The sequence below is a fragment of the Bufo gargarizans genome, unplaced genomic scaffold (genome assembly GCF_014858855.1).
Source record: "Bufo gargarizans isolate SCDJY-AF-19 unplaced genomic scaffold, ASM1485885v1 fragScaff_scaffold_703_pilon:::fragment_2:::debris, whole genome shotgun sequence".
NCBI lineage: Eukaryota > Metazoa > Chordata > Amphibia > Anura > Bufonidae > Bufo > Bufo gargarizans.
The window spans coordinates 310,629-325,598 of record NW_025334170.1 but is presented as its reverse complement, the minus strand read 5'-3'; the positions used below and the strand labels follow the sequence as shown (position 1 = coordinate 325,598).

The 14,970-nt window shown below is 44.3% G+C and overlaps 1 protein-coding gene across 1 annotated transcript in view; it reads right to left on the bottom strand.

The window, feature by feature from the left end:
* Nucleotides 1-14,970, bottom strand: part of LOC122922779 (3 beta-hydroxysteroid dehydrogenase type 7-like) — a 94,826-nt gene that overhangs the window by 24,711 nt on the left and 55,145 nt on the right. The window contains exon 6 of the mRNA XM_044273502.1: nt 10,363-10,525. Coding sequence (XP_044129437.1) covers nt 10,363-10,525 — 163 coding nt within the window. The remainder of the gene's footprint in view (nt 1-10,362; nt 10,526-14,970) is intronic.

The window sequence follows — 14,970 nt, the reverse complement described above, 5'->3', positions numbered from 1 at the left end:
AGTCTGAAAAATGCCTGATCAGTCAGAAAAAAGGACATGCGTTTGCATACAGTTTGCCTGATCAGGCAGGCAGTTTAGGCAACGGAACTGCCTGCCGGAATCAAACAACACACGTGTGAAAGTACCCTAAGGCCTCTTTCACACGGGCGTCAGTTTTTTTGCCCGGATAAGAGCCGGGTGCGTTGCGGGAAAATGCGCGATTTTTCCGCACGAGTGCAAAACATTGTCATGCGTTGCACTCGCGTGAGAAAAATCGCGCATGTTTGGTACCCAAACCCGAACTTCTTCACAGAAGTTCGGGCTTGGGATTGATGTTCTGAAGATTGTATTATTTTCCCTTATAACATGGTTATAAGGGAAAATAATAGCATTCTGAATACAGAATGCATAGTAAACCAGCGCTAGAGGGGTTAAAAAATAAATCAAAAATAATTTAACTCACCTTAGTCCACTTGATCGCGAAGCCGGCATCTCCTTGTGTCTCCTCTGCTGATGAACAGGACCTGGGGTGAGCTGCTGCATTAAATACCGGTTAAGGACCTTTGATGACGTCACTCCGGTCATCACATGGTACGTCACATGATCTTTTACCATGGTGATTCACCATGGTAAAAGACCATGTGATGACCGGAGTGACGTCATCAAAGGTCCTTAACCGGTATTTAATGCAGCAGCTCACCCCAGGTCCTGTTCAGCGCAGAGGAGACACAAGGAGATGCCGGCTTCGCGATCAAGTGGACTAAGGTGAGTTAAATTATTTTTTCTTTTTTTTTAACCCCTCTAGCGCTGTTTTACTATGCATTCTGTATTCAGAATGCTATTATTTTCCCTTATAACCAATAATGCGGATGCTATGCGATTTTCACGCTTCCCATTCACTTCTATGGGGCCTGCGTCGCGTGAAAATCGGACAATATAGAGCATGCTGCGATTTCCACTCAACGCACAAGTGATGCGTGAAAATCACCGCTCATGTGCACAGCCCCAAAGAAATGAATGGGTCAGGATTCAGTGCGGGTGCAATGCGTTCACCGCACGCATCGCACCCGCACGGAAAACTCGCCCGTGTGAAAGGGGCCTAACAGTCAAAAGCACATGAAGTAGTAAAAAGTCCATGCTTAACGAATAAAGTCCTTTGTGCATAGGTCCTTGTAGAGGTTCAGCACATGCAGCATTGGTCAAGAGGGTGGACCCCCGAAATGTAGCTACATGCTTGCTAGGCACTACATGTGCTGAACCTCTACAGGGACCCATGCACAAAGCACTTTATTTGTTAAGTATGGACTTTTTACTACTTTATGTACTTTTGACTGTTAGGCCTTGTCGCCCCATTCACACAACCGTATTTTTGATCCACATCCAATCCACATTTTTTGCGGAACGGATGTGGACCCATTCATTTCAATGGGTCTGCAAAAAATGGGACAGCACAACGTGTGCTGTTTGCATCTGTATCTCAGTTCCGCATCTCCGCAAAAAAAGATTTTGCGGCTAAGAATAGGCATTGTTACAATGGGTCTGCAAAAAAAAAAAAAAAACGGATGCAACATGGACATTACACAGATGTCATCCGTATTTTTAGCGGATCTGCATTTTGCGATTCTCAAAATACATATGGTCGTGTGAATGTAGCCTTAGTCATTGAAATATGCACAATAATGAGGAGTAACTTTGATAAAGAAATATAAAGAGAAAACTATTTGGGGTTTTGGTGAGACTTTTCATGTATGGTCTGAATTGAAGTCTAGTTGGGATATCGACGTGTATGCACCTTTGTGGTCCTGTTGTGCTATAAAAACTTTTGTGTGCCACCGTTTATTGAATTTAAGCATCAAAATAGTGGCAGCTGCACGTGGGCAGAAGTATTGGGCCATTTGTCACATTATTCCGGTGTGGCAGCACACTACAGTCAGATCACTACTGCCTAAATGATCTAGTCTGTTGTATCAGGCACCAGTGTCTGGAAAGTATAAAGGTTAGTCTACTTTCACACTCGCGTTTTGGCTTTCTGTTTGTGAGATCGGGAGGGCTCTCACAAGCGGTCAAAAATGAATCAGTTTGCATTCTAATGTATTCTGAATGGAAAAGGATCCACTTGGAATGCATCAGTTCAGTCTCCATTCCGCTTTGGAGAGGGAGATGGTGTCCATCTGATGAAACTGAGCCAAACGGATCCGTCCTGGCACACAATGTAAGTCAATAGGGAAGGATCTGTTTTCACTGACACAATCTGGCACAATAGAAAACGGATCCGTCCTCCATTGACTTACAATGGTGTTCTAGACAGATCCGTCTTGGCTATGTTAAAGATAATACAAACATATCCGTTCTGAACGGATGCAGACGGCTGTATTATCTGAACGGATCATTCCATGACGGATCCGCACAAAATGCGAGTGTGAACGTATCCTTAGTTTCTCAACATTTTGGGTTGAAAGATGAGTTCTCTTTGTGGTAACTCTGCCACACTCCACACTAAACACTCGCTCTGATGCCACACTACTGGCGGGGCAGGAAAGCTTGCCCAGGGCAAACTTGGCCAGTTGCGGCCACAATTCAAGTTTAGCTGCCCAGTAGTCCATGGAATCTTGGATCTGGGGCGACTGATTCTGGTTCAGGTTCTTCTCCATATCCTGCTGCTGGGTGGTTTCTTCAGTAGGTGACTTAAATTGCTGCTGATGGAGCTGGTGCTGCTCCTGCCCCCTCCCCCCTCCAACAGTCATGGCAGTGGAGCGTAAGCTCAGAGGATCCCCCGGTCAGACCATCGTGACGATGGGTGATGGTGCGTGTCGGCAGCGACCAACTGACTACAGAGGATGTCTCGACAGTAGTTGAGTTTTTCATCCCTCTCAGAAAGTGTAAAAAAGGCCCCCATTTTGGACTGGTAGCAAGGATCTAACATTGTGGAGAGCCAGTAGTCCTCCCTTTGCAGAATGGTGATAACGCGGCTGTCACTATACAAGCAACTCAGCATGCATCTGGCCATTTGCCAAAGGGACTTGAAGGGATTCCCTGTCTCCATTTCCACTGCATACTGTAACAGTCTGTTGGGGTCATCTGCATCGTCTTTGTCGTCGCCACCCTCTAGCTCTTCATGCTTCTGCCTTCCTCCTGTACCACCTAGTTCTGTATGGAATTCTTGGGCGTTTATGTCCTCCTCCTGTGCCAATTTAGCCTCCACAGGACCCAAGTGGCCGTGAGATGTAGGCACCATGTCTTCTGTCCCCTCGCCAGTCAGATTTATCATCATCCCCTCCAGGACCTGGAGGAGCTGAATGACATCATTCATCCCATAGTCCTGGGGACTGACAAATAAAGTGGCCTCCTCAAAGGGTCTGAGCAAAATGGCAGATGTCAGGCATGAGCTGCCATTGTCTAACTTCAAAGTTACACCGGGGAGTAGTCCTGTATATCTGCATCATCAAGAAATTGGTCACATGTTTCCTCTGCTCATACAGGTGGTCCGACATGTGGAGCTCCAATGTATGGAAAACTCCCATATGAAGTGATGTAGGGGAAGACCATTCTGCCTTTGCAGCTCAAGGAGGGCTTGTTTTGCATGGTAAGAGTGGCTGAAGTGCATACACATTTTCAAGACATTTTGCAGTTGGGTGGAAGTCTTCAGGAATCGGATGACAACAAGACTGAAGACATGCGCCATGCAGGGCGCATGGGTCAGCCCTCCTTGACACAGCGCAGACAGAATGTTCTTATTCATACTGTTGTCTCTTTGCAATCATCTTGGTGATCGGTTGCTGATGAAACATGTGATGAGTAGGAGGAGCATCAAGAGCAATAGAAGAAGGGAAGGAAGCCCTGATTGCTGGAGAGGGCATGTGGGCCACTGGGAGATGCAGTGGTTGCTGTGTCAGGCTGTACCACTATGTTAGTGCCACGGTTTTCTCAGGCCACTTTATGGTGATGATGCATGTGTTGATGCAGGGCCGTGGTGCCAACATTAGCACCCTGACTGCGATTAACCTTCTGCTCACATATCCTACATACTGCCATAACGTCCCCCAGCTACTTGAGAAAAAACTTCCCATACTACCGAGTATGGCGTTTCACCCCCACCACTCTGTGGTGACGGCCTACCGCTGTATGAACTGTTGCACCTCTAGTTGTTTCCTAACTGCTGTCTCATGGGCCTGCTGCCACCCTCACTCCCTGATAAGGATGATAATTCCCCCTTTTCACCCAGCTCTTACGTACGATCTGCTACATCATAATCCACTGCTGTCTGGTCATCACTTTTGTCACCCTCCCCAGTCTCATGGCCATGTCTCTGACCACTTGCAACACATTCTCCAACCCAACTGTCATCATCGCTAGTTGCACGCCTAAGGACTAGTGTAGTGGACTGCACCTCCAAGTCTTTGCTGGGCTGTAGCTGCTGACTGTCTTCAATAAGCTCGTCCTGGCTGAAAAGCAGAGCAGATTCGGCAGCCAGGAGGCAATTGCAGGACAGGTAAGGACACAGAGGTTGTTCCTGGGCAATACCAACTGTGTATAGTGTCAGAGGGAACCCACCGATTCCTGGCTGTGTGTATCTGTTGTCACCTAAGATGATGCTGAAGAGCGAGTCAACCATTTGAGTACAGCTGGATGGTTGGTCAAAACACGACCACTGGTTGACAGTGGGAGCTATGGCCTGTTGCTGTGGCTGCTGCTACCACCACCCCTTATTCCGCTGATACTTGCTCCAGCTACAGGAACATTTTTGCCACTGCCTATTCCTTTTGAGGGCCCAGGCAACTGTCTGTTGGCCATAGTGTACAGTAACTGAATCAGTAAGGGTACTTTCACACTAGCGTTTTTGTTTTCCGGTATTGAGTTCTGTCACAAGAGCTCAATACCGGAAAAAATGGATCATTTTTATCCTAATGCATTCTGAATGGAGAGCATTCCGTTTGGGATGCATCAGGATACATCAGTTCAATCCCTCTTACGTTTTTTGGACGGAGAAAATACCGCAGCATGCTGCAGTTTTCTCTCTGGCCAAAAATACTGATCACTTGCCGGATCCAGCAATAATTTACATTGAAGTGTTTTCGTTCCGGCATTAAGTGTTCCGGCAAAACGGATCGGTCTTACCACTATGAGCATGCGCAGACCTTTAACCCCTTAAGGACTTGGCCCTATTTCACCTTAAGGACTTGGCCCTTTTTTGCAAATCTGACCAGTGTCACTTTAAGTGCTGATAACTTTAAAACACTTTGACTTATCCAGGCCATTCTGAGACAGTTTTTTCGTCACATATTGTACTTCATGACACTGGTAAAATGAAGTAAAAAAAAAAAATTTGATTTATAAAAAAATACCAAATTGACCAAAAATTTGTAAAAAATTGCAAATTTCAAAGTTTCAATTTCTCTACTTCAAATTCCTTAGGCATCACGCTGCCTTCCATGCCATCGGGTCCCCCCTACAGCCGGATCTATAGATGACGTACTGGTACGTCATGAGTCCTTAAGGACTCGGGAACCATGCCGTACCGGTACATCATGGGTCCTTAAGAGACGGATCCGGTATTTCAATGCATTTGTCAGACGGATCTGCATCTCAGTTTGCGTCCTGCGACAGAACTGCCTGCTGGAATCCTCTGCCGCAAGTGTGAAAGTACCCTAATGTAACAGATTAAGTATGAATAGCGCAGTAGCTGAACTAGAAAAACATACCTAAATATTAGACCTCCTGTTGACAATGAGTCTGATGCACAGTAAGTCTATGTATAACAGAACAGATTAAGAATGAATGGTGCAGCAGATGAACAAGATGTAAAGGGCAATTACACTGAGCCTGCACTGTCCCTGCAGTCTCCCTATGCTCTCCTTATGCCTCCCCTTCAGTGTGTAAAAACTCCCCCTACGATCTCCCTCTACACTGTCCCTATTCAATATTTTACAACTAAAAGCTTTGTTAACCACTGTCCCTAGCGATTGGCACATCTATACTTATTCCCAGCTCACAGTAAAATGGCGGGATTAAACTTTTATAGGGCTGTGACACCATCAGAGAGATTTGCTGATTAGCTGGCTGCATGGTATTATGGGTCATTGTCACGGTGTGGTTCACTGTGACGTGGATTGCCATGCAGGCTGGCTGCACGCCTTTTGCGTACTGGCTGTGGTGTCCCGTGCAGGCTGGTTGCTTTTGGCTGTGTGCTGGCTGCAGTATCTTGTGTGTTCCTGCCCGTGTGTGTGTGTGTATACCCACCTTTGGCTGTATTGTCTCCCTGTCGGTATTAAGGTCTGTTGCGCTCTTGCATAATGGCTGCGGTGCTCCATGTATGCTGGTTGCTAGGGGCAACGTCCTTTATCACAGCTAGGTATGCTGCGGTTTCTGGTTACCTCTGACCTGTTTTGGTACCTCCCTGTTTGGTTCTGCTGGGGTTAACCTCCCCTGTTCGGTTCCTGGGTGTGTCCTTTCAGGTGCGCTCGTTAGGCTGCTATTTCTGCCTTTGACGGTGGAGCATTTGGGTCGGTCTGTGGGTGTTTCACCCTTCTTCTCTGTCTGGTCTGTCTAGGTTTGCCTTGCCAGGTTTTTCCCTTTTCTAATGACCCCAGGGGTCCGGCCATCTACACCTTGGTATGTTCTGCCTGGTTCTGTAAACTGTCTCGTCCTGGAGGCCCTCCCCCTTGGAACCTCCGGCACGTGACAGTCATATCACATTACCGAGCTTCTTACTTTCACTTTGTAGCACATGTAGCTTTTTTTTTACAAAAGAAATGATTCATTACCACGAAGCACAATAAAATATGGATCAAATTAAATTAGATTAACTTCAATTCACTGAGGAAAATTACTGTATTTTTCTTTGTACTGTATTTTTCGCTTTATAAGACGCACCGATGATAAGATGCACCCTAGGTTTTAGAGGATGAAAACAAGAATTTATTTTTTTTTTTCATCAGACCTCATATCAGATCAGACCCCCATAAATATCAGGACATTGGATCAGACCCCCATATCAGCCCTCCATCTCAGACCCCATCAGACCTTATATCAGCCCTTTATTTCAGACCCCCATCAGACCTCAGATCAGCCCTCAATGTGAGACCCCCATCAGACCTCAGATAAGTCCTTTATTTCAGACCAGACCTCAAATCAGCCCCCATTGTCAGACCCCCCCATCAGACCTTATATCAGCCCTTTATTCCAGACCCCCATCATACCTCATATCAGCCCTTTATTTTAGACCCCCATCAGACCTAAGATCAGCCCTCAATGTGAGACCCCCATCAGACCTCAGATAAGCCCTTTATTTCAGACCAGACCCCTATCAGACCTCAGATAAGCCCTCATTGTCAGACCCCCCCAATCAGAGTTCCTTGCCAGAACCTCCATCAGACCTCACATCAGAATAAAATAAAAAACTTCTCTTACCTCTCCTGCGCCACGGCTCCTCTCCATATCCTGCAGCAGTCGCGCTCCCATGTCTTCTCCGCCCGCGAGTCACCTGACTGACTGCAGCGTCAGTTCATAGTGCGTGCACTACGTCCTGGCGCTGTACGGGGTCAGGACAGTGCAGCGCCGGCCCCAGGAATGAAGACCGGGAGGGTGAGTATTACAAGCGCTTGCAGCACTTCATTCCCTACTCCCGGCACCTAAAGCATACTAGTGAGCGCTTCCATAATGGAAGCGCTCAGTAGTAATCGCTTTATAAGACGCACAGCACAAAAAAGTGCGTCTTAAAAAGCGAAAAATACGGTAACTGTCAGAAGAAATGCAGAGTATTGCCGCAATAATCATTTACATATGCTGTTTAATAAAATTGAAAGCACCCCCCCAAAAAAAAAAATTTCATTGCGACCGCGTGGACAGTAAAAGTACGTAAGTGGACGATTGAGGCGTGATGCTTATTTTTAACACACAGGTAGATTGCTGCCACACTGTAGGTATTGCTGCAGTAATCACATATATATGCTGCTTAATTAAATTGAAAGCACCCCAAAAAAAAAAAATATTGCGACTGCAAAACTGGAAACTGAAAATACGTGAATGGATGATTGATGCATGACGTTCAATTTAAGCTTAACACACACAGGTAGATTGCTGCCACACTGTGGGTATTGCTGCAGTGATCATGCATATATATGTGCAATATATATATATATATATATATATATATATTTAGCACACATATATACATGATAGATTGATTTTTCCCTCTCCCTGACTCCCTATCATCATTTTCTTGGCAGACACTGTAAGACCCAACCACCCTCTTTCACAGCCCAATACAGGATGGCGTTCTGCTTGTTCTGCTAGGGCACCTCCCTGCTTGTTGCAGCGCTGATTGAAAAAATTGACAAACAGCCAGGATGAGACAATCTGGGAAAGCCATCCCCCCACTTCCTCTCAGGGTCATGTGAGAACCCTTCTTCTTCCTCCCTAGAGCTTTTTCCCCACTGACATGTGCACTAAAATGTGCCGTTTTAGTGGATTTGTCTGAAACTAACCTGGAAAGATTTGGGTTCATCTGCCGTCTAAAAAAAACAGCAAAGTTCTGGTTTGCTCATCCTTAGGGCTCATGCACACGACAGTATTTTGCGTTCAGTATACTGGACGTTTTTTTAGTTCAGTATGCGGAACATATACTGAACCATTCATTTCAATGGTTCAGCAAAAAATACTGAAGTGTCTCCGTGTGCATTCCGTTTCAGTATTTCAGTATTTCCGTGCCGTGAAAAGATAGAACAATGTCCTATTCTTGTCCGCAAATCACGGTGCTTGGCTCCATTCAAGTCAATGGGTCCGCAAAAAAAACGGAACACATACGGAAATGCATCCGTATGTCTTCCGTATCCGTTACGTTTTTGCTGAACCATCTATTGAAAATGTTATGCCCAGCCCAATTTTTTCTATGTAATTACTGTATGCTGTATATTGCATACGGAAAAACGGAACGGAAAAACGGAACGGAAACAAAAAACAGAACAACGGATCCGTAAAAAACGGACCGCAAAACACTGAAAAAGTTATACTGTCGTGTGCATGAGCCCTTAGCCTGGATGTATTTCTGGAGTGTAATAATATTACAGATTATAGTTACTAGAATTCTGGACAAGGGTCGTTGATCCAGGGAGTTAGGCTAGGTCTACATGACACCATTTGTTGCGCGACAATTTTGTCGCACCAATGTTGCACGACAATTTTTATAATGATAGTCACTGCAACATGCTGCGACTTTGATGCTACAGTCGCAAAAAATCCATTCGAGATGGATTTTTCGCCAACTATTGCGTCGTAGTCGCAGCATGTCACATGTCGCATTGCGACACCATAGGCTACCATTATAAAAATTGTTGCACGACAAATGTTGCAGTGTAGTTGTGCCCTATCTGTCGCGCGACACATGTTGTTGTGTAGACATAACCTTAGGCTGCATTCACACGTCCATGGTGTGTTGCGGACCCGCAATTTGCGGGTCCGCAACACACCAGCCCGTCACCCCCCATAGAAATGCCTATTCTTGTCCGCAAGCTGCGGACAAGAATAGGACATGCTCTATCTTTTTGCGGAGTTGCGGACCTAAAGATCGGGGCCGCGCACCGCAAAATTGTGGAACAGATGCGGACCCATTCTGCGGACGTGTGAATGGAGCCTAATTCTGATTGCCTGATTGGAGTCAGGAGGGAATTTTTTTCCCCTATGCTTCTTCATCTTTTCTGTCTTTTGATCAGAAAAATGGCTGACACCATTTTGAGAAATTGAGAAATCAAATCGCCAAAAATTTGGATTCAGGTTTGACCCACATTTTTTGAAAATTAGATAATTTTTTAATCAATTCTCTATTCTCTATATATAAGATATTCAATAGAAAGTGTATTGTCAGCTAAACAAAGGCTGCATGAACGTACCCAAATACTATAGGTTCAAACTAAAGAAATGCTTGTCTGTCAAATATAATTCTTGTGGTTCTTTCTTTAACCCTGCTTTCACACCTGAGCGTTTCTCAAACGCACGTTTTACGCACGTTTTTGTTGCGCGTTTTTTGTAATAGTAAACGCGCGTTTGACGCGCGTTTGTGTGATTGACTGCAGTGTCCTATGGCCACAAATGCGCGTCAAAACGCCCCAAAGAAGCTCAAGTACTTGATTATGCGTCGGGCGTTTTACAGCGCGATCGTACGCGCTGTAAAACGCCCAGGTGAGAACCATTCCCGTAGGGAAGCATTAGTTTTCATGTGTCGAGCGTTTTACAGCGCGTTTGAACGCGCTGTAAAACGCTCAGGTGTGAACTTAGGGTAAAGGATAGTGTTTTACATTCATTGGGGAAGATGTTACCTGTGTAATTTAGCTGTAAAGACAAGTCTGTTTTGCTTAGAAACAAATTAGCCCAGATTATGATTAATCTTACCAATATATGTGTAGCTTTGTTCTATATTTTCAGATTGAAAGTTGTTAATGCGATTACAATTTGATTTGGCAGATTTGTAATTGTTCAATGTATTTGGTGACTTTTCACCATAGATGGAACTTGGTCGAATCGCACATGTTGTCAATTTATTTCCATTGCTGGTCTGCAAAAGAATATAAAAAAGTGACAAGTTGGTCACTGAATATTGTATGTAACTTACAGGTACATACAAAGTAAATACCGCACACTAGAGGAAATACAAGTAACCTGCACCCTGTCTAAATTCTCAGGCTCAGGGTTTCCACATACAGTTCTTTTATGCAGTTTTTAAAATCAAGCCAGGATTTTCGAAATCTTATCCACTTTGCTTTTACTGTAAATGTTGCAGATTTACCTCCTGAAATTCCACTGAGGAGAATCCACAGCATTAACATCACGTGTGGCTGTAAACTTAAAGGGGTTGTCTCACTTCAGTAAGTGGCATTTATCATGTAGAGAAAGTTAATACAAGTCACTTACTAATGTATTGTTATTACCCATATTGCTTCCTTTGCTGGCTGGATTCATTTTTCCATCACATTATACACTGCTCATTTACATGGTTACAGACCACCCTGCAATCCATCAGTGGTGGTCGTGCTTGTGCAATGGGCGCCTTCCCCTAGGGCCCTCTATATCTATAACGCGTCCCAGATGTAGGTATGCCGAGTGGTATAATGCGGCCTAAAATATCCCTTTATGTGTGTCACGGTGCTCCTACCTGGATACCACTGGACCCCAGGCTTTAGCTCCAAAGCAAAAAAGAGGGAATAATTGAGGGATTTGAAAGAAAGATGGAGTCCAGACCTTGTATGTAGTTGAACAGCAGCTTTACTTGAATAAACCTTCATCATAAACAGTCTTCAAGCTTTGTATTGGTCCCAGCAGGCTTTAGCATGAAACTGGCAGGCAAACTTCACTCTGCTATATCTGTTTCTCTCTGACTCTGCTATACTGACAGGCTTAAATAGAATCTTTGCTTTCTTCTTGATGCTGCACTTTCTCTCTGTAGTCTGACTCTAGGTGATGCCAGGGAACCTTCCTCCTGGCTCTTGAAGCTTCAAGTATTGACCTCCATTGCCAGCAGAGCTTAAGGTGCTCTGGCTGGCGTGGGCTCGTCCAGCAGACACGTGCCCCCTGCACATCTGTCCTCTAGCAGGGGGTAAGCTAGACTGACTAGAAATTGGTCCCCACCCTTCCTGCAGAAGAAGGGAGCCATCTACCTCTCCAGAGGGGAGGGGGGGGAGGGCTTAGAATTGAATGGTAAGTTCCATTCAATCTAAGTATAGCTCTGCTGTGTTTTCTGCCACCTGCTGATGAACCAGGCACATTACATATTAACATAACAGTTACATAACAAAAAAGGAATGCACACTGTGGAGGACCTGGAATAAATACATAAGATGACATGAGGTTAGACCAGTAAAGACAGTAGCAGGGTGCAGAAGTGTAACACCACTCTGGGGTGTTACACCTGCACACTATAGGAGAAAGCGTAAGCCTCCCTGGTGGCCCAGACCATGGGAGCTCACATAGGCTAGTGTTTTTTTCTATATTGTGCAAGCACGACCACAATGGATTGCAGGGTGGTCTGTAACCATGGAAATAAGCAGTGAATAATGTGATGGGAAAATGAATCCAGCCAGCAAAGGAAGCAATATGAACAATGCAGATAAGGCTACTTTCACACTGGTGTTTTGATTTCCGTTCGTGAGATCCATTCTGGGATCTCACAATCGGTCCAAAACGGATTCGTTTTGAGGTTTAATGCATTCTGAATGGAAAAGGATCCGCTCAGAATGCATCAGTTTGGCTCCATTCCGTCTCCATTCCACTTTGGAGGTGGACACCAAAACGCTGCAAGCAGCGTTTTGGTGCCCATCTGACAAAACTGAGCCAAACGGATCCATCCTGACACACAATGTAAGTCAATGGTGACAGATCCGTTTTTCACTGACACAATATGGCACAATAGAAAACGGATCTGTCCTCCATTGACTTTCAATGGTGTTCAAGACGGATCCGTTTTGGCTATGTTGAAGATAATACAAACGGATCCGTTCTGAATGGATGCATGTGGTTGTATTATGTGAACGGATGCATTTGTGCAGATCCATGACGGATCCGCACCAAACGTGAGTGTGAAAGTAGCCTTAAAGGCAATTTTCACCTTTTGGGGGGAATTTTTTTTAAAATTACTGTATGTACTCATTTTTAGCTAAAAATTATTTTTTCAATTGGTCTTTATCACTAATTTAGAACCCCTGTCTCTATGAAGCCTTGCGTTTCTCTAGTAGCAGGATCTGAATTTTCACTCTGTTCCATCAGGAAGATCAGCTGATGCCTCCTTATCACTGACTGCCTAAAAACTCATAGCTCAATTGTTATCTTACTCATAAGAATGTGGCTTAGGCTACTTTCACACTTGCGTTTTGGCTTTCTGTTTGTGAGATCCATTCAGGGCTCTCACAAGCGGTCCAAAACGGATCAGTTTGCATTCTAATGCATTCTGAATGGAAAAGGATCCGCTCAGAATGCATCAGTTTGCATCAGTCCAGACTCCATTCCGGTTTGGAGACTGACACCAAAACGCTGCTTGCAGCGTTTTGGTGTCCGTCTGATAAAACGGAGCCATACGGATCCGTCCTGGCACACAATGTAAGTCAATGGGGACGGATCCGTTTTCACTGACACAATCTGGCACAATAGAAAATGGATCCGTCCTCCATTGACTTTCAATGGTGTTCAAGACGGCTCTGTCTTGGCTATGTTAAAGATAATACAAATGGATCCGTTCTGAACGGATGCAGACGGTCGTATTATGTGAACGGATCCGTCCATGACGGATCCGCACAAAACGCGAGTGTGAAAGTAGCCTTACATAAGTGTTTATGACCTTTTAGTAATTTAGAGCTAGGCACGATTCACACAGCTAAACAAACAGTTAACACTTTGTGACAAAATGGCTCAATATTTTTTTAATAAAGACCAATTGAAAAATAGATTTTTAGCCCAAACTGAGTTAAATGCAATCATAACAAAATTGTGTACATAGCCTTTAAATGTACTTGAAATGCTACAGATTTTTGACCTTATATCCATACAATGTGGACATGCACTAAATTAGCTAATTATTTTCAGTTGCTGATACAGCATCAATATTTTCTACAGTGTAATAGAGACAATAGAAAAGAGTTAAGGTACTGTATGTTCACTTGATGGATTTTGAAAATCCACCTACAAAATTCAGAGTGGAATCCACACTTTTTTTGGGCAGTTTTTGACACTTTTTTTTAATCTATACATTACAAACCTGCTTGTGGTTTTTGGCATGAAAAAACTGTGCAGAAAATGAACAAAATACACATGGATATGCACCGATCAGGTTTTTTTTTTAATGCTTCCCTTTCATTTCAATGGGAAATTCAGCACAGATTCCACCCCGAGATAGGACATGCTGCCTCTTTTCTCCATGTGGAAAAAAGGCAAGTGCTGCTTCTTATTGAAATGAATGGGAGGCTGTTTTGAGGCTTTTTTTTGGAGATAATTTTGAAACATGGAAATGTGCCAAAATCAGCGTAAAAAACTCAGTGTGAACTGACCCTCACTGAGGCCTCATGCACACGACCGTTGTTGTGTTCCGTGTTCGTTGCTCCGTTTTCCGTGATTTTCTGCGGACCCATTGATGAGTCAGTGGAAAATTCGGAAAATGCACCGTTTGTCATTCGCGTCCGTGATCCGTGTTTCCAGTCCGTGAAAAAAATATGACCTGTCCTATTTTTTTCACTGACAACGGTTCGCAGACCCATTCAAGTCAATGGGTCCGTGAAAAAACACGGAGGCACACAAGATTGTCATCCGCGTCCGTGATCCGTGTCCGTTTTTTTTTCTATCATTTGCAAGGCAAACTTGACTTAGATTTTTTTTCTATTTCCTTCGGTCTGGTGATCCTCCAAAAATCAAGGAAGACACACGGAAACAAAAACGGACACGGATCACGGAACACCGGAACCCCGTTTTGCAGACCGTGAAAAAATAATGTTGTGTGCATGAGGCCTAATCAAAATGAGCCAGAAATCACAATATGCCACATTTATAAAGGTTTTTAGACCCTTATTGTCCTCTTGTGTTAGTAGAAATGGAGTATGGTTTAAGATGAGTCAGCATGTGGCAAAATTACATCAATATTTTTGGGCAAAGTGTCTAATAATGCACTAAATTTATTATTCACCATGACACACTGGGGAAGATTTATTAATAGTGTTGCACACTGCACTGTCGTAACATTAGATCAATTTACCATTCTGGCGCATGGACCTTTACAAATGTAAACTATATTAAATTCTGCGCCAGATGTACACTAGAATTCTGTCCATGTGCCAAAATCTGTCTGAGTTTCAGAACTGTGGTATGCCACTAAGGCCTCATGCACACGACCGTTGTGTGCATCCGTGGCCGTTGTGCCGTTTTCCGTTTTTTTTCGCGGACCCATTGACTTTCAATGGGTCCGTGGAAAAATCGGAAAATGCACCGTTTTGCAGCCGAGGCCGTGATCCGTGTATCCTGTCC